Below are 24939 nucleotides of genomic sequence, written 5' to 3'. Positions count from 1 at the left end.
CAGAGACAGGAACAGGTTAGAGGCTGGCAGGTCTCACACGCACCGACCTCTGCGTGCGGCTGGGCCCTTCTGGGAGGGACACGGCTTTCTCCCAGAGCCGGGCGATCCACGGGCCTAACTCTGTGCACACCTGATGTCCAGTGCCCCGCCTGGCGCTCTGCTCTCCAGGTGCTGCCAAGACCAAAGGGTCCTAAATATGTTGTTCTTTTTTATTTTCTTGGAGTCTTGCTGAAAAGCCGTAACTGGCATTCTGGAGGCCAGGTCTAGACAGGAGAGCTGAAGTCACATGAACGGATGGTAGCGACCAGAGCCCTGCACGACCCTTCCCACCCAAGTTACGCCCAGATGTGTGGGGCCCTATGTAAGTTTGGGGGCCGGTGTTGTCACCGAGGTGATTTTATTTGTTTGGGAAATTAGTACAATGAACTGGCATTCTTTAATTATCTCCCAAACAGATGGGGGAGCAGGAGGCCAGAATCCTGAGTCATAGGTAATGGTGGTATTCCACATTTCCCAGGGCTAAACTGTGTGCTTATTAGCGAGGTCAAAGTTCAGAACTGAGTGGAGCACCGAGTCTGCAGCGGTGGGGGGGGGGGAACCTGGAGCCTTCGAAGTCAGGGGAGGTAATGCCAGACCACTAGGACAAAGGTCACACGGGGCAGGAGCGGGTGGGGGGGACCATCAATCCTGAACTAAAGACCATTCCCAACGAATGCTGTTTCCGTGACTACTAACTCCCCTTAGTCAAGCGACATGTGCTGGGGCTGCCTCCTCTTTGATGTGGTAAACAGACACCTTCCCACTGCAGAGTGCTGTGTGGTCCCGCCTGTCCTGCTTGCCGAATCTGTCATTCCATGAAACTGCTGAGTGTGTGTTGCGCACAGAGCTGGTCTAGACACCAGGCTGTCCTCTAGAGAAAAGATGTCAACAGCAGGCCCGTCCCTCGGGAGCTCATTCCCACAGAGTCCCCTCTTCCTTAATCCAAAGCTCTTCTTGGATCCCACCATCAGGGCGACCACACGGCCAACAGACGTGATGGGTGAAGCGCCATCTGAAACACAGGGGCAGGAGGTGCCCCGGGAAAGAGTGGCCAGGAGCTGGGCTGTCCCAAGCAGCCCTCCTCGGGCAGGTCCTGAGTGCCGGCCTCCCGGTCTCTGTCCGGATTGATATGACTGACTCCCGGTGCAGCAGGGAGCAGGAGCTGAGCGAGGTTACGCAATCTGTGCCCAACTTGGTGGAAAATAAAAACTGGAATGTGACTCTTAGCCCTGGTTTTCGTGATTAGATAACACTTCCTTTGCTCCGGGTCCAGCGAGTCATCCAGGCGTTTAGAGTCCTCAGTCCAAACTCTGTTCTTGCACTTTTCCAAGAGCTGCTTTTTGCACAGATTGGAGGCACTGGTTTCCCCTGGCTGCACGGACCGCGGCTCTCCACCAGCTCTGTGTCCCAGGCAGAGACCAAGGCAGCTGGGATGTAGAATAGCCTGTCCGAGGCCATCCTGAAGGAGTTTCCTAAATACTATTGTGAGCATTGGGCAAACCTTTCACAACAGAGGGTCGCGGGGAGCACACTTTAAAATACCTTTCCAGGGGGTACAGTGAAGCAAGATCTATGGACAGAAGTTAAGTGGATTGCGACAAACTCTCCAACAGCTAGGTCTCAGTTTTCCCGCTCTGTAAAGTGGACACACCTGTCCCTGAAAAGTGCCACCCTGACCCATCTCTGCTGAAGCAAATAGTGGTCTTCTGTGTGCTTGTGTGTTTTTCATTTTCAGAAGGGATTACTCAAGCACTAAAATTAACAAATACGTGCAAAATATAATCAGGACAAAACACACACCCCATTAAACGGACCGTGGAAATCTTCTGTAGGCCACCTCATCCCTCTTACAGACCCGGAGAGAAAGTGACCAGCTCCTGGTCCCCCAGCAGATTGGCAGCCCACAGTCCCAGTCAACTGCTATTTGTCACCCTTCTGTCAACACAGCAGGGGGCGGCCAGTGAGGCAGGGTTTTTTTTGCCCTGGGTGTAAAATCGAAGGAAGTGCTCGAAGACTCAGTCAGCAAGATGAATCCGATTTCGGTGCAGTATGTCTTATAGGCAAGGTCATGCTGTAATAAATAATTATTAAAACCTTAGTGGCTTAACCCACAGGTGGCAAACACAAGGCCTGAGGGCCCAATCTGGCCCTCCACCTTGGTCTATCCGGCCCGGCACCTTGTTTCTACCCTGCGGTAGTGCCAAGCTCTCGCTTAACTGTTAGGGAGTAGTTACACTTACACAGTCCTAAAGTTACATTCGGCCCTTCGAAGGCAACCACGAGGCTGATGTGGTGCCTGGTGAAAATGAGTTTGACACCCCCGGACCCAACCCACATCCAATGCCATGGGGCACACATGACCTCCAAGTTCACGGCAGCGGCAGAAAGGAAAATGGAGGAGATGGACCAACTCTTCCCTGCTCAGCCCAGAAGTAGTAACACACTCGGTCCACTCCCATCTCCTTGGCCGGAATTAATTGTTCATCCCTGCCCCAACTGCCAGTGCCCTGGAAGGAGGGGGGGGGACCACTAACAGCCTCTGCTTCATTCTCGGGGAAAAAGTTACATATAAACTCTACTTTATAAACCCCCAATGAGATTTTTTCCATAAAAACGAACCGGCAACAACGCTAAGCTGAGCAACAGTGGACCCAGGCAAAAGGCAACATCAGTGGTGCTGTCTTTGCGGAAAATGTGGGTGTTTTGTTCAGGGCTGATTTTCTGGCGTTATTGTCAAGAAGTTGCGGGTTGGGGCATTCCACATTCAGCCACTGGCTACGATAACTGTGTGGACCGTAAGGTGGAGGTGAAGATGGGGTTCAGAGGGAACCCCAAAGCCAGGCAATCACTGTGTCCCTCCCTTGGAAGACTCCACTGATCGGTAGACATACAATAAATCTATTAATCTCTTTCAGAAAGAAAAACATGGCTGGCAAGCTTCTTCTGGTACCCTCTGTAAGAAACACCCATATTTCAGAAATATTAACATGTGGGACACCTCCCCCCCCAACCCTGTGGGGGGGAAAAAGGCTCTTCAAATGCAGGCAATTAGGTAAAATGTTTTGATTTAGGATTCCCAGGCACTAAAATCTGTACCCTGACAAAATACACTCAGAGAACAAATTAATTTTATTAATGAATGATTGGGCATATTTACACACGTCAGCCGACAAAAGTACATATTGTTGACAACTGCCAGGCACAGCTCATCGACAGGGACCGATAGGCCCCAGGCGAAGCGTTGAGCAGGGGAAATAACGGTGGCTTCCTCTTCATCCTCCCCCCCCCCCGGGGGGGTGGGGGGACCCTTGCTAGCAGCTCTTCCTGAATTCCCTGCCAGCCTGCACCCTCGCTCTCTCTCCCTCTTTCCTTCCAAACCCAATTCTCATCAAGTGGGGGGATTTGCACACCATGGCGAATTATTACCGTGACCAGGCTTGAACTTGGGAGAGAACTGCAGAGATGAAACTGGAGTGGCAGCTGGGGAGTACTCTGGAGAGATGAAGGGTGGGCCCATGGCACAGGCTAGCGGCCAGCCCCTTTCCACTGCTAACCAGGGTTTCCAACACCTATGGAATCATGTGGTCTCTGTCTCCCCCACGCAGCCAGTCAGAAACAGGTCAAAGCAAGAAGTTCCACCGCTCTGGGGCTGGGCTTGCCACCTGGTTTTTGAACCCAGACGCCCCCCCCTGCAGAGCAGGCGACCTGTCAGCGAGCACTGCTCCAGGACCCGGCAGAGCCCCAGCCTGGCCGCGTTCTGGTCCTGAAAGCAGGGCAGAGGAGAAGGTGGACAGACCCACCTGAACCCCGCTCCTGCGGAGCAAGGACGCCCCCAGACTGCTGGGGATTTCACACGAGACGCCGGGACCTGGGCTGGAAAGGGAAGGGGGAAAGATGGCCGAAACGGGGGGCGCTCCTAGCTGGGTGGGAGGCGCCACCTAAGGGGTGTCCCTGAAGCAGGCGAACCCTCCTCCTCTGAGAACACCCTTGGAATCGTCTTCTCACCGGTGCCTCTGGTGTTCCTAAAGCGACCTGTGTCGCGTTGTCGCTGGGTGGCCTCTCCGCATTACTGATTACGGGGTGCAGCAGGGCTGACGTCAGCATTCAGGGCGCTCGAGTGACTTTGGGGGCTGCCGTCCTCGGCACCTGATCCAGCACTCACCCTACCTCCAGCCAGGGCCAAGGTCGCGCCCTCCTGGGGGGGTCACACCGCGACCCAGAACGCCCACGGGCCCTCGGCAAGGTTGGCAGAATGGCGAGGCGGTGGAGCGCTAAGATCGCGGCGGCACGTGGAGGCCTCTCCTCACCCATTCTCTGCCGCAGTCTGCGAAAACTCCGCGTTTCGCGGGGCGCCGTGTTGCGGTAGGGCACCCGGACACTCTCCGCGGATCCACTGCGCAACTCCGGGCGAACCTGACCGGGAGGGCGGGGCGGGGCGGATCCCGGCGTGCAAAGCCGCAGTCCCGGCGACCCCCGCCGCACCCCGCGCGCGTCCCTCGTGCCGGCCGCGGTGCCCCGCACAGCAAGTGCGGTTCCATGCGCATCCCACCGCACGCCTGCGCTCCCGCCGCGGCCGGGTCGGCGGAGGACGGGCCGCATGGGCGTGTTTCAGGGCCTCAGGCCCAAACTGAGAGGCCGGGGACCACACGACGCGGGTCAGAAAGCAGCTGCGAGCGAGCCCCGCGCCACCGTGGCCGCAGGGGAGGAAGCCCCCGCCCGCCAGGCACGCGACGGGGCGCGGGGACAGCGCAGAGCCGCGCGGCGCGCACTTCCTGTTGGGTGCACGCCTCCTCCCACCGTCCCGCGCTCCCCGCTGCGTCCGCGCCGGCCCCTCGCCGACCCCCGGACCGCGGCGCGGCTGTGGGACAGACGGCGCCCGGCCCCCGCTCCCCGCGAGGCCGCGCGAGCCGCGCTGCAACTTGTGCTCGCAGCCGAGCCCGAGCCCCACGCGCCGAGCCCGCGTTTGCGCCTCCTCCTTCCCCTCCTCCCTCCCTCGCGCTGGGAGGACGGCCCCAGTTCCCGGCTCCGGGCTGCTTTATTCTGCGGCCGAGGGTCACATTCACGTGCAAACTGTCCCCCTCTCGCCGGAGTCTTCACTTGGGCACGGGCCGAGGAGGCTCGTTTTCCAGATCCCTGCGTTTCATTGCACCTGCCTTTCACGTTACCTCTGGGAATCTGTGGGAGGAGCCGAGTGGGTGGAAATGTTGCTTCGCTTTGCGAAAGGAAGAAAACTTTGCCACCCAGCTGGAGACGCCTGCCACGCGTGACCAGGAGAGAGACCAGGGCCAGGACAGCCTGTGGCTTTGATTTGGCATCCGATGAGCCCGTAGGAGGAAGAGGAAACGAGCTCGGCGCTCACGCCGACCGCCATCCCTCCCGTGGGGCGGGCGGCGGCCCAAGGTACCTGCTCCACCCTCCCTCCCCGCTCAAGTCCCCACGCGGTGTCTTCAGGGGAAGGACGTAGTAACGAGCGCGCAGCCCCAGGCGGAGGGCAGGGGCCGGGCTAGGAAGGAGGACCGTATTCCAGCCACGAGTCACCCGGAATTAACTTCTGGTTAAAGTTATGGGAAGCGCGGCCATGGACACCAAGAAGAAGAAGGACGTTTCCAGCCCCGGCAAGAAGAACCCCAGCCAGAAGAGGCGGTCGCTGCGAGTGCACATTCCGGTGAGTCCCCGCACCGCGGTCCCCGGGTCCCCGCCCCTCGCGTGGCAGCCGCCCCGGCGCCGAAGCGGTTAACGCCGGCCGCCCCGCGCGCGCCGTGCGTGCCCCCCTGTCACTTCGGGCCGCTCGCGCGAAGGGTGGAGACGCAGGGCGAAGCTGGGCCGCCGAGCCCGGGCTGCGTCTCTCTTCCCACCCGCGTGCGGCCGGGGCTCGGCGACCGTCTGCGGCGAGAGCGGGGTGGGGGGGAAGTGGGGGGAAGGGGTGAAGGGCACGCGGCGCGCTCCCGGGCCGGGCCCGCTGGCGGCGGGCTGGGCGTAGTCCCGCCCGGTGCGGGTGCGGGGGGCGGTGCGTAGTGTTGTTTTGCTGGAAAAGGACGGTGTGGACCGCGCTCGGGGGAGGTGGAGCCGCGCGCGGCCGCGGGGGACGGAGGGGAGGGGTAGTGGGTGGGGACAGCGGGGGCGGGGGGGGGGATGGCTGGGTAGCTGCTCCCTCAGACGGACCTCTTTCCTCCCCAACTTCCCTCAGGCCGTCTCTGGACCTGGGGCAGGGGGCTTCTCTGCGGCCGGTGCCTTTGCCAGCCCTTTCCCCCCAGCGCCATTTCGGACATGTGGGGGCTCGGGGATCCCTAACGCGGGCAGGGCTGCGGGGAACTTCAGCCCCGGCCACGCGGGCAGCGCAGCCCGGACTTTGGGTACATCGATCGGTCGGCGGCGTGACTGTGTCAAGCTGGAGGGAAGGCGGGTGGGGTGGACGCCCCACCGCCCGCCCCCTCCCCGCCCCCGGGGCTTGCCTGCCCAGGTAGCCCGCGGCCACTTGTCGCAGCGCCCCGTAGCGTCCTCCTGGGGGATCCGGTGACGGGACAGGGCTCAGCCCTTAACTTCGCCCCGAGGAAAACCCCAATCGGGTCACACCCCTGTCCTCCACCAACCAAGTAAAAGTTTGCACGCACACACACACTCCCACACACTAGCAGAGGGCTCCATGGAGAAGGTGATTTCGTTCTCTCGGGAGTGACCGGTCTTGGGCGCAGGGCGGGAATGCGCAGTGAGCCGCTTGCACGCCTCATTACCTCATTAACGACAATCGACCACCGATCACCCTTCCTGACCGCGATAGGGCGGGGCTGGGGCAGGCGGCTGGCCACCCCCGTGCCCCTGCGGACCCGGTGGGCAGTCTTCTCTGGGGCTTGTTGAACCCCCCCCCCCCCCCCCGTCTTTGGGTGAGGAAGGGTAGGGACCAGGGGCGTTGACCCCAGACATCTGGTGGGGACTTGGGGAGCAGCTCGAAGTTGGGGTGCAGTGACCAGTCTTCCTGGTCAGGGGGAAACTCTGGGAGCAAGTGACCGGACCCCAGGCTGTTGTGTGGTCGCCAGTGTGGTGACCCAACAATATGCATGAAGAAGTACTCTTTTGAATAGGCATTCTATCTGACAGTGAAATACTCCTGTTTACGTGCTGATGCGAGACTTTTAAAGCACATTTGCAAATGAGATTTAGGCATGAGGACGACAAAGCCCCCCAAAGCAGTGGTTGCTGAAGTTAGCCGTTTCACCCGCTCAGTCGGCCAAGGTCATAATTCTTTGCCTACTTCACAGGGATGTTTCAACAAAATAATTCACGGGGAGGCGCTTACAAATTCCAAGTGTTACGTAAATGCGTGGCTGTTACATCTCTGCCAGAGCACCTGATGAAAGAGAGACAGGAGAGAAGCCGACACTGTCCACCATGCTGCATCCAGGCTGCGTGCGGCGTGGGGGGTGCGTGCGGGGTGCTGGCGGCGCAGGGCTGGGCTGCTGGTGGTGCAGGACGAAATCCAGACCTGGGAAAGGGCTCAGAGGCCCAGCTGAGAATGTGGAAAAGCCACCATGTAGTTCGGATACTCTGCCACCTGCTGCTGGCAATGACTTTGGCTGCTGTGGATGACCTTTTTGGCATGATCCATCCAGCCCTGGCCCACAGGACTGATCCCCTGGTTATCCCGCTGCATGTGGCCAGGGCTCTGTGGGGTGGGGTGGTGAGCTCTGGGGGCGAACGGGGCTGCTTTCTCCACCCTCACAGGGCCAGGGGGTCTTGAGCAGCAAGCTGGGCCAGGTGAGAGTTATGATCTCACTGGGAAAATAAGACGGAGGCTGGCAGGTGACCCAAGGGCATGAGATGACAGGTGCAGGCAGTACCTGCTTTCAGAGGGGAGGGAGGGAAGAGGTGACGGAGAGACACTAGACCCAGAGATGGTGGGCAGGACAGAGACCGTGTGAGAAGCCAGGGGCTCTCCTGACAGGGAACTGGCTTGAGCACCCTCGTGGCCTCAGGAGGTTGGCCAGCTGCTTCCAGGTCCAGGGGGGGACCCCTTCTCGGGTAGGAAAGGGTTTCAGAATCTGAGAAATCAGAAAGGGGTTGAGGCCAGCCAAGGAGGGCCTTGAAGTGAGGTTGCCAGATCTGGCAAATAAAAATGCTAAAGGCCCAGTTAAATTAGAGTTTCAGGTATGCCACAAATAACTTTTTATTATAGGAATGCCCTGTGCACCATTTGTGATAAACTTAACACTGAAAAGCTACCCATTGTTAACTGACCTCCCAGTTGACCTGGGTGTCCTGTGGCCCCGCCTGGAAGGCAGGCCCAGGGAGTGAGGGCCTCCTCCCGCAGGGGCTGAGAAGCCACACAGATGGGGTGGTGGTGGCCTGCCTGGACAAAGGTCACTGCAGCCTTGCCAGCCCCATGCCATGCCACAGCCCCTGTCCGCATCTGCCTCCATCTCAAAGGAGTCCTCCTGAGTGCTGCAGACTGGGCAGGGAGTGCCGGGGTTGGGAATATGCCCCCATAAGGGGCAACCCTCAGCAAGGAGGGATGCAGGTGGGCTGTTGCGACATGTGTTCTGCCTCAGAGGGTCCCTGCAGGGGCCAGCCTGGTAGCCCCCCACAGTAGTCCATCCATCAGTGTGCTGGCTCATCTGGCTTCCCTGCTCATTCTCCACCCCCCCCCCACCAGGGGGCATAAATGAACGAACCTGAGTCCTCTTGCTGTCTGCTTTGGCTGGGGAGGGATCTAAACTAAGAAGCAATTAAGGATGATGAAAACTACGCTTTCTGAGACTTAGCCTGGTAGCAGCGTGCTAAGTGGGGTCACGGAAAGAGGGGCCAGTGTCAGGGAGACCGAGGCAGCTACTCTGGTAAAAACCAGAGTCAGGCTCTGAGAGATGACCTGCGGTAGTGACAAGAGGGAACAGACAGAAGGGTGGTGAGCAGTGTTAGAGGGAGACTGGGTGAGCCGCGGGGTCCGGTGAGTGGCAGGGGAGATGGGAATGGCGTCGAGGTATCTAGTATAAGGGGCCAGTTCTTGGGGAAAATGATGCGCTCAGTCATAGCCATGGTGGACTTGAGCTGACTGCCGCGAATCAGAGGGGAATTACTTCCACTTCCCCATCCCCCAGCTCCAGGTGGTCCCTGGGGCCCAGGGGATGCCATTTCCAAGGACATTGGGGATTCTAAGGACAGTGTGACTTTGGCAGCCCCATGGGTGGGGTCACATCCAGTGGCATCCACAGTGATGGGACCTCCAGGGGCCTCTGGTGTCCACGCAGCTTGTCTCTTTCCTGAATCAGATCGAATCCCTTTTGGAGGTGATCGGCTTCAGTCTGCACCCCTGAGCCTCATGCGTAATCAGAACCATGACCTTCGGGGGGTGGGGGGGCATCATCTGCAAACCTCCATCCCAGGGCCTGGCTCTCTTTAACCATCTCACCCGCCTCCTCCCAGCGGCTCCTGCTGTCCTGACTCACCAACATGGGGGAATTCGTTTCAGGGGATAGATACCCTGGGGCCTACTGGCTACAACGGGTAATGGAGAGCTAGAATGGCGAACTAATGCAATGCATAAATTGAATTCGATTGATGGGAGAACAGCCCTTGGCCTGACGGAGGATGCAGCCTTTGCTTGATTTCAGTCTGTTTCTTAGGCGGTTTGGATCAGCTTTCTGGGAAAGCCTCCCTCTCCCCACCCCCCAGGATGGTGTCAGGGGTCCGAGAAGGTGGAGGGTGCAGATTCCTCGGGGTCATGCTGGGCCTTCGGAGTAGCAAGGTGGATGCAGTGTCCAGAGAGTCCCGGCGAGTAGAGTTGGCACCTTGCCTGAGCTCTCCTCTCTTCGTCTTCCTTGCTAATGTAAAGCAGGAATAACCATGAGATGGAGGGAATGGCTTTAGAAAATAACTCATTAGAAGCGTGTGGCGTTCTGCCAGGACCCTGCCAGAGAAGCTATTGCTGGGAACAAACCTGCTCTTTTCTCCTTTTTTGTCCCAGAAAAGTGGCTTTCCTGTTCACGCTGAAATCCATGTATCTCAGACACGTGCTAATCGATGACTGTTGGTCCGTGAGTCGTGGGTCATTGGAACTGGTTGCAAGCCAGTGACAAAGCAGGTGACCAGTGGGGCAGGGGGGCTCTAGAGAGACGGACTCACACAGGGGCCCCTGGGGACACGGAGCCCAGTGTTTTTCTGCTGACAGTTAAGCATTAACGCACATGTCCCCGGGCCTCTTGGGAGAGGAGCTCCAGAGATTCTTCACAGTCACTGGAGACAAACTAAAAATAGAGCCAGCAGCAGCTGGCCAGTCACAGAAGGTTGTGGAGCCTCAGCTCGGCGTGGGCGGGCTGTCCCAAGTGATGCTGCCGCCTGCGGCGTGTCCATCCGGAGGGAAGCCTCACGCCCTCCACACTGGTGGCCGGCCTGCGACCGGCAGCCTCTCTCCAGCCACATCCGCTAGCTCTGTCATTCGCCCTGGCAGGGGGCACGGTCCAGGATGTGGGGGAACAGGAGCTGCCCTTCTGTCCCCAGGGCTGAAGGACCGAGTGCCCATCACACCACCCACACGCTCTGGGCTAAAGCCCCTGGGAAGGGAAATGGGGTGTTCTGCAGCACAGGAAGGGTGTCAGTTTTGACCTTGGCTTCAACATTGGCCAGTTGGTACCACCTTGAGCAAGGGTTAGGGCTTAGGACAAGTGGTTCAAACTGTGGTTCCTGGACCAGCTTAAGTAGAACCACGTTTAAAATATAAAGCCCTAGGTCTCAGGCCAGACCTCCTGAATCAGGGCCTCTGAGGAGTGGAACCCGTGGTTCTGCATTTCTGACAAGCTCCCCACATGATTCTTATGCCTACGTGGGTTTAACAGCAATTGGTTTCCAACTTCCGCAGTGTTAATGCTGATCCATTTCATCTGCCCCCATGAGCTCCTCCCTCCCTCCCTTCCTCTCTCCCTCCCTCCCTTCCTTCCCATCCACCCATCTATCCATCCATCCATCCATCTATTTATCTACCTGTCTGTCTATCCGTCCGTCTGTCTGTCATCTGTACTTGATTAGCTGTTGATGAGAAGAGATATCCTTGGCTAGTGACTGTTGAGCAAAAGTAGGACATTTCCAGCTTCCAAACACAGACAGATGTTCAGGTCAGCCACAGCCAGGGAGCAAGGCCACACTGGAATATTTCCTGGCTCAGCATCTCAGTGGCTGAGTGTGTCTTGGGTGCCCTGAGCATAGATAGGCTCTCGGGGGCCCAGAGTATGACATCGGGACCTTCAGGAGTCCAGTGACTCAATGATGGAGCCCCCAGAACTGTGCTGAGGCCCCGGGGTTTATCAGCCAGGCCTGGATGCCCCTCCACAGCTCACGGGGTGGGCGAACAGCTGGCCAGAGAGTGGACTCCCGTTACGTGTTGGTTGAATGCCAGCTCAGCAGAGCCCAGCGCTGGGCCTGGGGAGGGAATGGGCAGGTGGGGAACGGGTGTGGGAAGGCTGTACCCTGCAGAGTGGGTGTGGGCCACTGTGGATCCGCTCTGGATACCGCATAGTGGCCTAATGATAAATACATTATCATTAGATACCCTGTTGACACCCTGGACCCTTCCTTCACCGAAGGACGTCTCTCGTAGCAGGGAACGGAGACGAAGCAGCAGCCCAGTGTGGCTTGTGGGTTCAGTCTCACATCTTTCCACACGTCTCAGTTCCCGGTGCTTTGCACTTCTCTGCCTCTGCCTGTTGTCTCCCCCCCGGTGGAACTGCGGCCCGTGTGTGCTGTTGCTGATCCGCACTTGGGTCGCACTTCGGCCGTGCTCAGTGAGAGGGTGCCAACAGAAAGGACTCGGAAGCACTTCATCCTCGTCAGTGCCTTCTCAGCTGCTCAGACCTCACTCGCCTAACTTCTAAGTCTGATCCTGCCCCGTAAAACCATTCAGACAGAGAAATGTGCCCAGAAATGACGCCGTTTCTTGACTGTGTGTTTTCTTTACTTTGCCCATTTTGTTGTGTTCAGCTCGCCACCAGCGACAGTCTGTTCCTGAGCACTGTTGCACTTCCGCGGGGGGCGGCTCGGTCCCGAGCAGGCTGCAGGCACTCTCACGGGCTGGACTAGAGTCCGGCCCCCTTGTCCCCCATTGGCCTCCATCCACCCCGCCTTTGACCCGGAGCAGTGAGTGTGGACGCTTGTGAAAGGCCAGCGTCCCCCACTTCTTGTACGATGGTGGACCGGCCCATCTTGGTAACCCCATGACACCGAGCCAGATGCCAAAGTGTTGTCAACGTCTTTTATAAATAAAGATTTTGTTTATTTATTTTTAGAGAGAGGAGAAGGGAGGGAGAAAGGGAGAGAAACATCAACGTGTGGTTGCCTATTGCGCGCCCCCTACTGGGGACCTGGTCCATATAACCCAGGCCTGTGCCCTGATTGGGAATAGAACTGGCAACCCTTTGGTTCACAGTGCGGCGCTCAGTCCACTCAGCCACATCAGCCAGGGCTAAACGTATTTTTAAGAAAAAAAAAAACGATTGATTGATTGATTTTAGAGAAAGAGAGAAGCGGGGGAGAGACAGAAAGAGAGAAAGAAAGAGAGAAATATTGATTTATTCCACTCATTTATGCATTTATTGGTTGATTCTTATATGTGCCCTGAGCGGGGATCGAACCCGCAAGCTTGGCGTACTGGATGGGCACTCTAACCAGCTGTGCTGCCCTGCCAGGGATGTCAATGTCTTATACGATGTGGAACAAGCAAAGGCCAATGAAGTGAGCAGTCGAGTTGAAACAGAGCCTTTAATTTGCTTGGTCAATGGACCATGATCTTGCTGTATGCCGGGCAGAGGAGCCTCTCAGGAGTGAGGCTCTGTCCCTGAGGCTTACCCGCAGGGAATTCTTGAGACCCCACGCACAGCGCACGTGGACGGGAAGAAACGTTGACTATGAACCAGCACGCTTCGCCCAGCGGAACGAGGAGTCTCACCCGTGCCTGCTGTAGCCCTGTGTTGGACTGGTTCATCCAGCTCTCCTTCATCTCTCTTCTTCTGCGCACTTTGAAAATAATTTCATCTCCATCTTTTCCTTCCTGCTGACAGGAAGCCCTTCTCTGCCAACTTAGGGCTTGTCACAGACCAATCAGATACCACGGGGCTTTGGGGCTTCTGCCAGCACCTCTGGGCTTCGATAGACTCCGACCTGGCAGGGAGCTGCTGAGGAGTGTTCCACAAAGACCAGCCTGCTCTTGGAAACCCCAGGGGTCCCACCTTTTCTCTGGGGGAGGCCAGAGGCTTGGGCCTGCGGTGGGAAGCCCGGCTGCTCTGCCAGCCACCGGGGGAGGGGGGGAGGCACGACAGAGACTTGCCCCTCACGCAGAGCCTGGTACAGGGCCACGCTGGGAGGGGCGGGGCAGGAAAAAGGACACCACAGGGCCAGGGGAGAATTTGAGAAAGCAAGGTGGCAGCTTCTCAGTTGGTAAAGAAAGGGAGAGCTGAGTTGCGGGGGGACCGTATTTAAGATCAGGCAGGGTTAGAGCTGGGACTGGACCCCAGTCAGCTGGTTGGTCTGTTTCTCAGGCCCTGTGCTAGGCATTGAGGATGTGACGATAAACTCGGTTATGACTGGACTTGTGTCCCAAAAAGACCTGTTGAAGTCCCAGCCTGCGGCACCTGGGATGCAGCCTGTTTTGGAAGTAGGCTCTTTGCAGATGTCATGGTGAAGTGAGGTTGAGTGAGGCCCCTCTTCCAGTATGACTGTCCTAAGAACAGGGAAGTTCGGACACAGACACAGGGGGAAGATCTTGTGACCACAGAGGCAGACACTGGAGCGATGCTGCCACAAGCCAAGGACACCGGGGGCCACCAGACACTGGAAGGGGCAAGGAGACCCCTCCCCTGGAGGCTTAGGAGGGGCGTGGTGCCCTTTTGACACCTTGATGCTTGATGTGGGGCCTTGGGTTCCAGCGGTGTGACAGCATATGATTCTGTTGTTTCGAGCCACACCATTTGTAGGGCTGTGTCATGGCGGCTCCAGGGACCTAATAGGACAGGGTCTCCACCTTCAAAGCACAGCTGGGGCTGAAAATAACTACCAGCTCTGCTCTGCCCAAGGCGGTGGGGCAAGGCCCATGGAGCCGGCCTGCTTTTCCCTGCCCCTAGTTCATGTCTGCGTTGCTGCCCCCCGAGATCCAGGTCTTGCTTTGTGTCCTGCCCCCTGAAGCCTCCAATACACACACACACACACACACACACACACACTGCTCCTTTCTGCTGGGAATCCTAGTGTGGAGGGGCTGGGGCTGGAGCAGGGGTCTGGGATGAGGCTGCTCTGCTTGTCCGTAGCACCTCCTCTTGGCCCTCCCAGACTCAGCCCCAGGGAGCTGGGGACAGGAGCCGGGGACAGGGAGCTGGCTGTCCCACTCAGTTCCCTGCTCAGCCTCCAAAAGACTGGCAGGCCTCTTCCAGGAAGCCCTTTGTTTGCTGTGTTCACGCAGAAACCTTCCACCCAGTTCCCGCCTGCCTGCGGCATCGGCTGCACAGACGCTCGCTGGGTCCTGGGCTTGAAGCTGCTGTCACCCAGGGCTGGTTCTTGTCCCGGGCACGTGGTAGGAGCCACGCCCCAGGGAGCCTTCTTCCTCCTCGAAACTCCGATGCTGCTCCACGGGTGTTTCGTTCCTTGTGGCTAGGACTGATTGATGTTATTGATGATCAGACAGCATCTGGGCTGGCACGGTTGCCCTCAGATGTAGCTGACATTGATGGAGCACTTGCCATGTGCCAGGCATCTACTTTCCTATAAGCTGTCTCTCTTCATCTTTGAAACAACCCTGTGAAATATTGCTGTTGTCAATGTTATGATCTTTGCCATAGAGAAAGAAGCGTGAGCTGTCGACAGCTCGAAGCCATTCTAGCCCAACCTGCCAAGAGAACTCTGTCTGGTGTTTGGAATCCCTTCACTGGGTTTTTTGGTGGCTCTGCTCGGCCCAGCCCCAGCCCCAGGCTTCTGAATCCCGGCAGCTAGTCCAGGCAGCCTGAGGGCGAGAGGCAGGACTGCTGGATAGGCAGACCCCACCCACGGGATGGGCACCAGGAGGACGACACCCCTGGTCTGCAGCTGCCGTCCAGCGGTTTGCCCTTGGGGTTGACCTGATCCCCAGACTCTTTACTTGGTTTCTTTCTAGGTGAAGGTCATGGAAAGCTATTTTTTTTTTTACTCTTCTTGTCTCAAAAGTGAATCATCCATCTTCCTTAACTCCATAGGTCTTAGTCTCTAGTTCTTTCTAATTTTTTTTTAAGCAACTGAATATTAGAATAAACAGTAAACCAGGAATCAGGAAATCTCACGCTGGCTCTTCTGTTCAGAACAGAAGAGCTGCTTCTCGCCAAGTTGGGGAACATGACCCAGAAGCCTGTTGTGCGCCAGGCACTGCGCGGGGCTCCGAAGGCGTCCCTGTGACCCAGTCCAGCCCGGCCTGGCCCTCGCAAGGCTGAGAGCCTGCAGAGGGACCTTGGGCACAGGACACCATCTCAGTTCACTTTTGCTGCCATGGAAACATCTCAAGTGTAGGGACTTAAAACAGCAAACATTTATTCTTTCTCAAATACATGTATAATACATAATTATTGATATATGATAACATGTTCATTGCATTGCTATGTAATTATATTAACACATAATAATATATTAATGCATCATTATAATCTGTTAATGTGTTACTCGATGATGATACAGTATATATGAAGATCACGAACAGGTTAATGTATTATATAAGGTGTGTTACTGAATAATGTGTTCTCTAATGGATACCTGGTAGTGTACATTATCTGTGCTTTAGCGTTCTGTATACAAACACACACCTGAGGATGTGCCCCGGGGTCTCCGTCAGGCTCCGGCGCCATGGCTGTGGGGAAGCCAGGCTCCCGCTCCCTGGGGACAGGTGGCCCGTGGGGGCCTGTGCGTGAGGGTGGGGCAGACACGTGCAGACCAGCAGTGGGCCCGGTCCTCCCGAGCCGGGTCACCTGACCCGTGCCAGGCTCATCCCCGGAGATGAGTGGCAGTGTCAGGAGAACAGAGAGGTTGCTTGTCTCTTCACCACTCTTCTTTGCTTGCTAGAGTGTGTTTTGAGATTTCCAAAATGATCTCGGGGCTCAGGTGACAGAATATTCTCTGCTCAATGACAGGGAAAGGCTGGGCAGCGGAACCCAATGGGCCTAAGGGAGGAACTTGGCCAGGTGGCTTCCCTGCCAGGTGTAGAAGGGGCCCAGGGTGTGTGTGGAAGCCCCCGTGCGCCAGAGAGGGTGGAGGCTGTGCCCCGGGGCCATTTAGTAGCTGGGGATGTGGCTTTGAGAGGTTCAGGGACTGCCCAGGCCCTGGGACTGGCCAGTGGGAAGGCAGGGCTCGGGCTTTCCCCGGGGCTCTCTCGGAGCCCTGGCGCCCTCTCTCGCCTGGAGAGTGCCCATGCCGTCCCTTGATCCCCTCAGGATGCCTGTAGAAACACCCAAGGTAACCTTAGGGTCTCTCCTCAGGGCACGCTGGACAGGGAGAAGACCCTCTCAGGCAGCGGGCGTCCGTGGCCACAGGTGAGGGAGCTTCTGCAGAGCCACAGTCCCATCGGCCTGGCACTCCCTGGCCCTCTGCCAGGAATACCTGCTCCTCAGGTCGGGTCAGAAAACAATTTCAAAGCAGTTCTGTGTTTTGCTGGCTCAACAGCCAGGGCCATGGGCGGTGGTCAGGGAGCATCGAGTCTTTTTCCAGGCAGAGCCAGGCCCCAGGCTGGCACAGTTGGCCTCGCCTCCATCCACCCTCCTCCTTCCCTGGATGTGGCAACGTGAGAACCCAAGTAAAGTTCTGCAGGCTTGGCACGTGGGCCTAGAGTGTAGGATGAAATGTACTTAGGTCAGACGGACATATCTGGTTATTATATTCCATGTTTAATGATGAGCAAATACCCTTTGTTACCTTCACCTAAAAATTATTCTTAGCCTGTAGTTTTGACCCTTGAGTGGCAGGGAGAGAATTAAAGCCAGAGGGGGAGAGGGAGAGATTTACAACAAAGGCCTCAGCTGACCCCCTGGAACATTCTGGAACTGGGATGGCCCTCCAGAGTGGCTTTCTTAATTAGACCGAACACGCCTTTGAGGATGGGGCATCCACACCTCCTCATGTCCTGGCCCCAAGAACACCAGCTCCCAGGGGGCCGACCCCTGATGCTGATGATTACGTTGAGAAAAGCAGAAACCAAACAGTGGGAAGGAAGAAACTATGGCATCTTCGAGAATCCAGTTCACTCTGTGTGGACTAATTCCGAACAATCCCAATGAATCGATTCCCTGCGAATCTCAGGGGAGCCAGTGATGGCACAGCGAATGTTTTCAGACAAACCAGTGGGTCAGTTGGATGGCAATTTTTAGAAATGTTATTGTGTGAGGTTTTTTTTTCTCCTTCATCCCCTACCTGGGGAGGTTATTTGGGCTTTTTGCTCAGGTGAATTGACTGCTAAGAGCCCCCTAGAGATGGCAGGGGGTATTTTAGATGGCAGGCTAACTGGGATGGGAAACGGTCTGGCGCCCAGATGTGAGGGTGCCGAGCTCGAGAGGGATATTGGCCCAAGGTCAGACGGCAGCCCCTGCGCCTCCCTCCCCACCTTCGAACCACAGGGGGCTGGGAGCTTCCACTCACCAAGGGGACAGGCGTGGACCTTGCTGTGGTTTGCGCCAGGTGCGTGAGAAAGGAACCCTTTGATGAGCTCTCTAGCAGGGTGGCTGGGAGGGGTATGAGTTTGGGTGTCAGAGACCAGGGCGCGTCCTGGGGGGAGTTCACTGCCACTCTCTGAGCCCCGGATTTCTCACCTGTGAATGTGGGTCGCAATCCCACCTCACAGGGGAGGGTGGAATGAGACACGTGGCCACAAAGCAAGAGCGTGCTGCTCTGGGAATGTTGGTTTCCTCTCCCCTAGAAAGGAGCCATGTGGGGAAGGCTCGAAGGCCAAGTTCGGGGGCAGGGATGCTGAGAGTTGGGGTGGTGGGTGCGGAAGTCAAACCTGGAAGACTCCGCCTGGAAGCGGAACACTGTACCTGCAGGTCTCTCAGAGTGGCACCTGCATCTCACCTGCCTCTGCAGGCCTCCCCCTGGAAGCCCTCACAGCTGCCTCCTGGCCGGTTTGTGAAAATCCAGAGAAGGGCCGAGACCATGGCTAATGACCACCTCCGCCGCCGATGTCGTCATTTCTTTAGAGAGTCACGTGTTTCCCAGGAGTAGTGCTGTGATTCCCGCCCTTTTGGTGGGAATGGCTGAGCCTTGGTCTCTCTATGGCCTCTGTGCTCCCCACTGCACTCAGCTCAGGACCAGACTTTGGTCACCGATTCCCAAGTGGTTCTGTTGGTACCAGAGCTGCCAGTCCCCAGGAAGTACATTCCCTGGGCAGGTGGCCCAGTGACCTCTCCCTGCTGAAAGCCGCAGGGGCCTCTGTTTCCTGAATCTCTCCTGTGACAGATGGGAGAGACACAGACCGGGCTGCCTCCAGTCCCTCCTCTGAGCACCCTGGTTCTCTGAGCGCCCCTTTGACTGACAGAGGCCGGGACGGTTGGACCTGTGTGTGTCCCAGTCTTGCAGGACTGGGGACCCTCGGGGTGGGGAGGCTGGGCCCCTCCCCTCCCCTCGGCCTGTATCCTGTCTCCTGCATCCAGCCCTCCTTGAAGTGCCCAGTGCATCCCACACAGTGGGCACTCCCTGCACACTCTCCTAGCTTCCACCATGGCTCCTTTGGTTCTGAAGGTCACTGGATCTTGAGAAAGCTCGTAAGTCACAGATCGCCCAGCAATGGCCAAAGTGAGCTCCAGGCGCGCCTCATCTTCCAGCTGTAGTGGCATCAGGCAGTTGTCACGGTGCAGGACCCACCCCTAGGAGGCAGGGCTTCCTGAGCAAGCAAGTGTTCCTGCTCCTTCCCTGCGAGTGTGGGGGAGAGGAGAGGGGCGGGCTGGTTTAGAATTGGGCACACTTGTGCATCAGCTTACTTGAGCCACGTGACGCAATGCCACTATTGTCCCCATTCTCCAGGTGGGAAATCGCTGCTGCAGAGGCCAGGCCCCAGGTCCCAGCTGTCTGGCAACTGTGCCCCGCCCCCCCGCCCTCCCCAGGCCACCAAACCACTGCACCTTGCAGCCCAAAAGACATTTGTGGAAGGGACCGGGGCATCTACCTCCAACCGTTTTTCTGGGCTGATAACAGATGCTTAAGTCTGAAGTCATTTTTTGGACCTGCAGCTGCTGATGGGCCCCCCTCAGGCACAGCTGCCTGGCGCCAGGTGGACCCCCAGCACCAAGCTCTGTGAACCTCCGCGGTCCGCAGCGGGGAGCCACATGGCAAGAGGAGGGTCCTGAAGGTCACCCAGCCCCGACTGACCTTCACAGCCCCTGCTTCTCACCACCCTTTATTCCCAGGGAAACTTTTCTTGAAAAAAAAAATTAATGATTATTGTTTTTGGAGAGAGAGCTAGAGAGGGAAACATTGGCTCGCTGTTTCACTTACTGATGCCTTCATTGGTTGACTCATATGTGCCCTGACCAGGGATTGAACCTGCAACCTCGTACGAAGATGATGCTCCAACCAACGAAGCTGCCCGGCCAGGGCCTCAGCCAACATGGTTTTACAGGAATGGTCAGCCCTTGGCTCAGTGAGAATTGATGGGTTTTAGTGTCTTTTCTAATGCTGCTGTCCAAAAATTGTACTGGTTTGTTTTTGGATTCCCTAAAGGAACACCAGCTTTCACATAAAGCTGAAATAAGAGGACTGACCCTCAGACCCCGGGCTGCAAACCAGGGGCTTCTCTTGTCCTCCGCTTTCCTGTGTCTTCGCTCTCCTGCCCGTATCTCTTCCCATCCTTTGTCTCATTACAGCTAGGTTTCACCAAGCTTGAAAAACCTGCCTTCTGACCCAGTTCTGTTCCCTGTGGTTGCCACACCAGCCAAGAGGCACCGGCAAGCGAGTTCCCATGGGGACATGTCCCTGGTGCCCGAGGCCGATCTGCTTGTTCCTGCGACTGTGAGGTCACCTGTGAGTGAAGTCAGAAATAGTCATCTCTCTCTCTTTTTAAGATTTTATTTATTTAATTTCAGAGAGAGGGAAACGGAAGGAGAAATAGAGGGAGAGGAACATCAATGGTGGTTGCCTCTTGTGCGCCCCCTACTGGGGACCTGGCCCACAACCCAGGCATGTGCCCTGACTGGGAGTCAAACTGGTGACCCTTTGGTTCGAAGGCCCATGTTCAGTGCACTGAGCTACCCCAGCCAGGGCAGAAACAGTCATCTCTTGAGCACCAGGTTACCTTCTCGGCACCATGACAGTCCCTGTCCTATATTTTGTCATTTAACTCTTGGTCAACTCTGCCTGGTTCGTATTACTTTTTTTATTACTTTTAAAAATCCTCACCCAAGGATTTTTAAAAAATTGATTTTAGAGACAGAGGTAGGGAGAGAGAGAAAAAAAAAACATCACGAGAGAGAAACGTCGATCAGTTCCTCTCATGTGCACCCTGACTGGGGATCGAACCTGCAACCTCTTGGTGTACAGGACGATGCTCCTATCATCTGAGCCATCTGCCCAGTTCCTATTATTGCCCCCGTGTTTACAGGTGGGGAAACTGAGGCTCGGGTGGGCTGAGTGACGTGCCCAAGGAGCACAGCTGGTGAGGGGCGAGGCCAGCAGACATGGTCATCTCCAAATCCCACGCTCTTTCCCCTGCAAGACTGCCTCTCATTTTCCCTTCGAACCCGGACGGGGTGAGGCGGCCATCACAGGACGGATGCAGCCTGTCACCTATGTGTGCTCCAAGGATCCTTCCTTGTAAAGGTCACAACGACGAGCTAGGGTGTTGGGGACCTGGGTTCCCCGCTGGCTGTGTCTCTCACCTGACCAGCTCCTTGGCCTCACCAAACTGGAGTCGTGCCATTTGTAAACCAGTGCCTACCTGAGGGCTGGTATGGGAAGTGAATGACATCCCTTGAAGCGCCTGGCACGTAGCAAACTTGAACGAGGTATAATGCTCAAAATGCCACCTTCTTCACTGATTGGCTGCCGTGGTGGAGAATCCCCAAGAGCAAGCAGTGTGGCCGTGTCTGCCAGGGTGGAGGACTCCTGCCCCACCCCACCCCTCTGGGTTTTTCTGTGGCTGCTGTTTCTCCTCCCTATAGTGTAGTTCACCTCACTGCGCTGCAGCTTCTTTTTGGAAGGGAGACAGGGTGTAAGTAAGTGCCGCTGGGACTCGATAGTTCTGTTCAAGCCAACGAACAAACAAATCTCTGTGGCCTGTGTGTGCCAGGTGGGGCTGTGGAGCTGGGCTGTTCCCAGCCCTTTTGATTGCTGCCCCCACTTTTCCTTCCTTTCCCCCACCCCCCTTCCCTGATGCTGCATCCCACACGCACCTGGTCTCCCTGCTGTCTCCTGGGTGTGTGCGTCCCACTGCCCACAGTAGGGGGTGTGCACGGGGGTGCGGGGGTGTGGGCAGTGGGGTGTGAGGACAGTCAGATGTGGACGGCCGGGCGTGGACGGTGGGGTGGCTTGGACCCCAGTGCTCAGCCTCAGCCGGGGAGGCGCGGGGTCCTGGAGCTGTTACCAGCCTTGCAGAGCGACAGTCCCTGTGAGAACCTGTGCCCTGCTCATCCCCTGGCTCTGTGCTCTCGTCTCTTCCTCGAGGCAGTGGTTTGGGGGTCAGAGGCAGTGGCACAGAGGGCAGGGACCCCCATTCTTGGCAGTCCCCATGCACCGAGTGTTGGGGAGCCAGGAGAGCCAAATCTGGTCCCAGCTCGGCTGTGCAAGCTGAGATGGGGTCACCCAGCCCCGGGGCCCCACCTTGAATGGCTTTAAGTTCCCGAGAAACGTCAGGCAGTTGGCTCGTCCTCCCCTGGCAGAGGACGATCCCTGCTGCTGACCCACGCAGGGCTGGGGCTTCACGGGCCCCCCATGATCCCCCCGCCCCGGGGGGCCTGTGTCTGTCTCCGGGTGTCCGTGCCGTCTCTGCACAGGTGCTCTGGGAAGGCTGCGTCCTGGGCAGGGGCTCTCCAGGCCAGGCCTCGTGTAGGCCATTGACGGAGGTGGGCGGCCGCACCTCCCCCCCCCCCCCCCCCCCCGTCTCCCAGCACGCCCCCCGGGAGCAGGTGCTGCTTGAGCACCGGAGGGTCATATGCATGTACTGTGCCCATGTGTGCATGCTACACGCACGTGTGCACGTGTGCAGAGACAGATTCAGAGAGATGTGCAGACGAAGAATGGACCAGGTCCCGTCTTCTAGAACTGGCAACTTGAATCAAGCTCCTTGCAGGTTTGTTTTTAATACGACCTTTAGAAAAGCAAATGATAGTGGCCAGGGGAGCAGGCAGGCTCTTCTTCATCTGCCCAGTCAGGCACAGCACGGTGTCATCACGGGGTGAGAAGGAAACTGGGGTAAAAACCCGTGGATTTTGGCTTTGGGTTTGCGGCTCATTCCCCGGGGGTCCTCGGGCAGGTCGCTGGCCTGGCCTGGAGACCCCAGTGTCTGCGCCTGTAATGTGAGGGCAGGGCCTGGGTCCTGTCGGGGTTTGGGGGTAAGACGCATCGTGGTGGTTTTGCAGGGAGAGCCTGGGTTGGGAGGGAGGAGGCCTGGGGCTGAATCCCGGCCGTCCTTCCTCGTCTTGTGTCCTGCTTTCTCAGCAGGGAAAAGCGGGTGGTGATATTCCCCCCTTTGCTTACCCTAAAACGAACGACAGTCTTACAACAGCCCCCCTAATAACTGACCCCCCACTACATAAAACTGTCGAACTCATAAAACATGTGCGTAGGAACTATTTTTCAGCAGCTCGGTTTCAGAAATACAAATGATTTTATTGCCACGCCTGTGATTTTGATCCCTCTACCCCCCTCCCTTTTCCTGAAACTGTCTCTCTTCCCTTTTCTGGGCTCTGTGTTTGGAGGCATCCATCCCCTCATCCTTATATGCAATCTTTAGGGACCGGTTGCTTGGCGGCAGGTGTTGGAGACCCAGGGGAGTGAGAGGTGCTGGAGACAGGCAGGGCCTGCCCTCCCCTTTCAGTCTTGCCCTCCACGGGCCTTGCTGAAGCCACCTTGCAGGCCAGGCCTGCCACCTCCTGCCCTTCAGCTGAGGGGAGCAGAGGGGAGCCCCTCACCTGGGTGGACACAGGGCGCGGCCCCAGCTCCCTTCGCGTCTGTGCAGAGGGGTGCAAGGACTGAGTAATTGTCAGGAGTACCAGGCCTGACCGTGCGCTCAGTTCATGGAAGAGAGTAACACGGAGTAAGACATTTGGACACTCACTGTGGGGGCCTGGTCCTCCTGGCTCGGCACCCCCTTCCAGCCAGGGCGATGCCCTAGGAGTGTGGGGCCTTTAGGGCTCCCCAGGATGTCAAGGGTTAATGGTTGGACAGTGAGGATGAAAGCAAAAGCCAGTACTTTTTGCTGAATGGGGGAATACACCTCATTTGTACTGAGCTCTGGAGAGAAACAGAACAACATTAGGAAGAAAGAGCTCCACCCCACCCCGCCCCTGTGCTGAGCTGTCGTGAGTGGGTCTTGGAGCCCAGGACAGAGGCTGCGGGAGTAGCTGCCCTTGGTAGAGGGTGAGGGGGGCACATCCAGCAGGTTCCAGAAAAGGGGAAGTGGCTTGTCAAAAGCAGAAGCAACTTGCTTGCCAGAGGCCCCAAACCCAAGGGCCTCCAAGGGGGAAAACTGGTTTTGAGCAAAATGCCCGAAGGCATTCCAACAGCAGGAAAACCTCACTCCAGCTCCGGAAAGCTGTGGGCTCGGCCTTTGGAGCAGGATAAAGCAGCAATTCGTCAGGCTGAGCCCTGGCAGTCGCTGCGTCTCTTCCCTTCTTGTTTGTTCTTCAGCGTTTGGGTACCAGGCGGTTAAAAGCCTGGGGCGCGAGGGGAGGAAGGGTGTAAGTCACCAACTTGTTTGTCAGAGAAGACAGGCACTTAACAGGATTCCTGGCTAACACTGCTGGAGGGGATGTGGACTCAGTCTGGTCTCCTCCCTCCCACTTCTGGGGGGAAGCAGGTGGAACTTGACCTTGGAGGCTGAGGAGCTGGCCTGAGGTCATACGCCGTAGCTCACTGACGACCTCTGATTCCCCACCCTCAAACCCGGCTTCCAGAAAGATTGTCAGCAGCCGGGCGGGAGGGGTCAGACCCCCGCATCTTCCCTTTTCTCCTGGGCCCCAAAGCAGACACGGGGTGGACCTTGAATTGGTCATCCTCCTGTGCTTCACTGGCAGACGCCCAGAGAATGGGATGGTGGCAGGGCGGAGGGGATCGTTTTTTTTTCTGGACACAGGACAGTGGAGGACAGTGGGCCTGAGGGGCTCTGGAAACTTTAAGGGTCTTGGAATCTGACCACCTGGGTTCAAGTCCAGGCACAGGGGTTTCCGCTGACTGTGAGCTTCGGCTGGTTTACTCAGCGAGGCCCACCGCGCCTCTGAGCCCCAGTTTCCCCCCTTTTTGGTTATCCTGGGGTCAAGCACAGCACAGGTGACATTTTGCCTACTGTGCACATTTTCCTTTCGAAGATGAAGTGATTTTGTGTTTGCTGATGGGTTCCTTTGCGATGTGAGTAAACAGGCAAATTCGATCCCTTCTTCCAGGAAGAGCGTTGGGAGGGGCCTGTCAATGAAAGAACTCAAGGAGGTCCCGAGGCAGAGGGATCTGGCTTGTCCTGGACATGCGTGGCTTACCCCCCATCCCAGGGTAGCTGTTCAAAGTGCCAGCACGGGCGACCTATGGCTCAGTTCCCTGGGCCGCTATCCACTTTATCCTGCAGTCACTGGGCTGCCAGCGCAGTGTCCTCTCTCTGACGGCCACGCTGTCCCCTGGAAAATGACAGTGTGCTGGGTGATGGGCTGGAGCAGCTTCCCCGGGCTGGACCCACTCAGCAATAGTAGGGGTGAGGAGCAGAATCCTGTCCCCAAAATACATCAGGGT

At 57.2% G+C, this 24939-nt stretch overlaps 1 protein-coding gene across 3 annotated transcripts in view; it reads left to right on the top strand.

Annotated features, from left to right (window-relative positions):
• The first annotated feature begins 4323 nt into the window (after nucleotides 1-4323).
• The window catches only part of PRKAG2 (protein kinase AMP-activated non-catalytic subunit gamma 2), a 203446-nt gene continuing 182830 nt past the window's right edge, over nucleotides 4324-24939 (top strand). For 2 of the 3 annotated variants that reach the window (XM_053926707.2, XM_053926705.2), the window contains exon 1: nucleotides 4325-5704. In XM_053926707.2, the coding sequence (XP_053782682.1) occupies nucleotides 5603-5704 (102 nt within the window). In that variant the 5' untranslated portion in view covers nucleotides 4325-5602. Of the gene's footprint in view, nucleotides 5705-24939 lie in introns of all 3 variants that reach the window. The other variant, XM_053926706.2, reaches the window with a different exon arrangement.

Source organism: Desmodus rotundus, chromosome 6 (genome assembly GCF_022682495.2).
Source record: "Desmodus rotundus isolate HL8 chromosome 6, HLdesRot8A.1, whole genome shotgun sequence".
Taxonomy (NCBI): Eukaryota; Metazoa; Chordata; class Mammalia; order Chiroptera; family Phyllostomidae; genus Desmodus; species Desmodus rotundus.
Note: the sequence above shows the minus strand (reverse complement) of the source record. Positions and strands in the feature narration are given on the sequence as shown.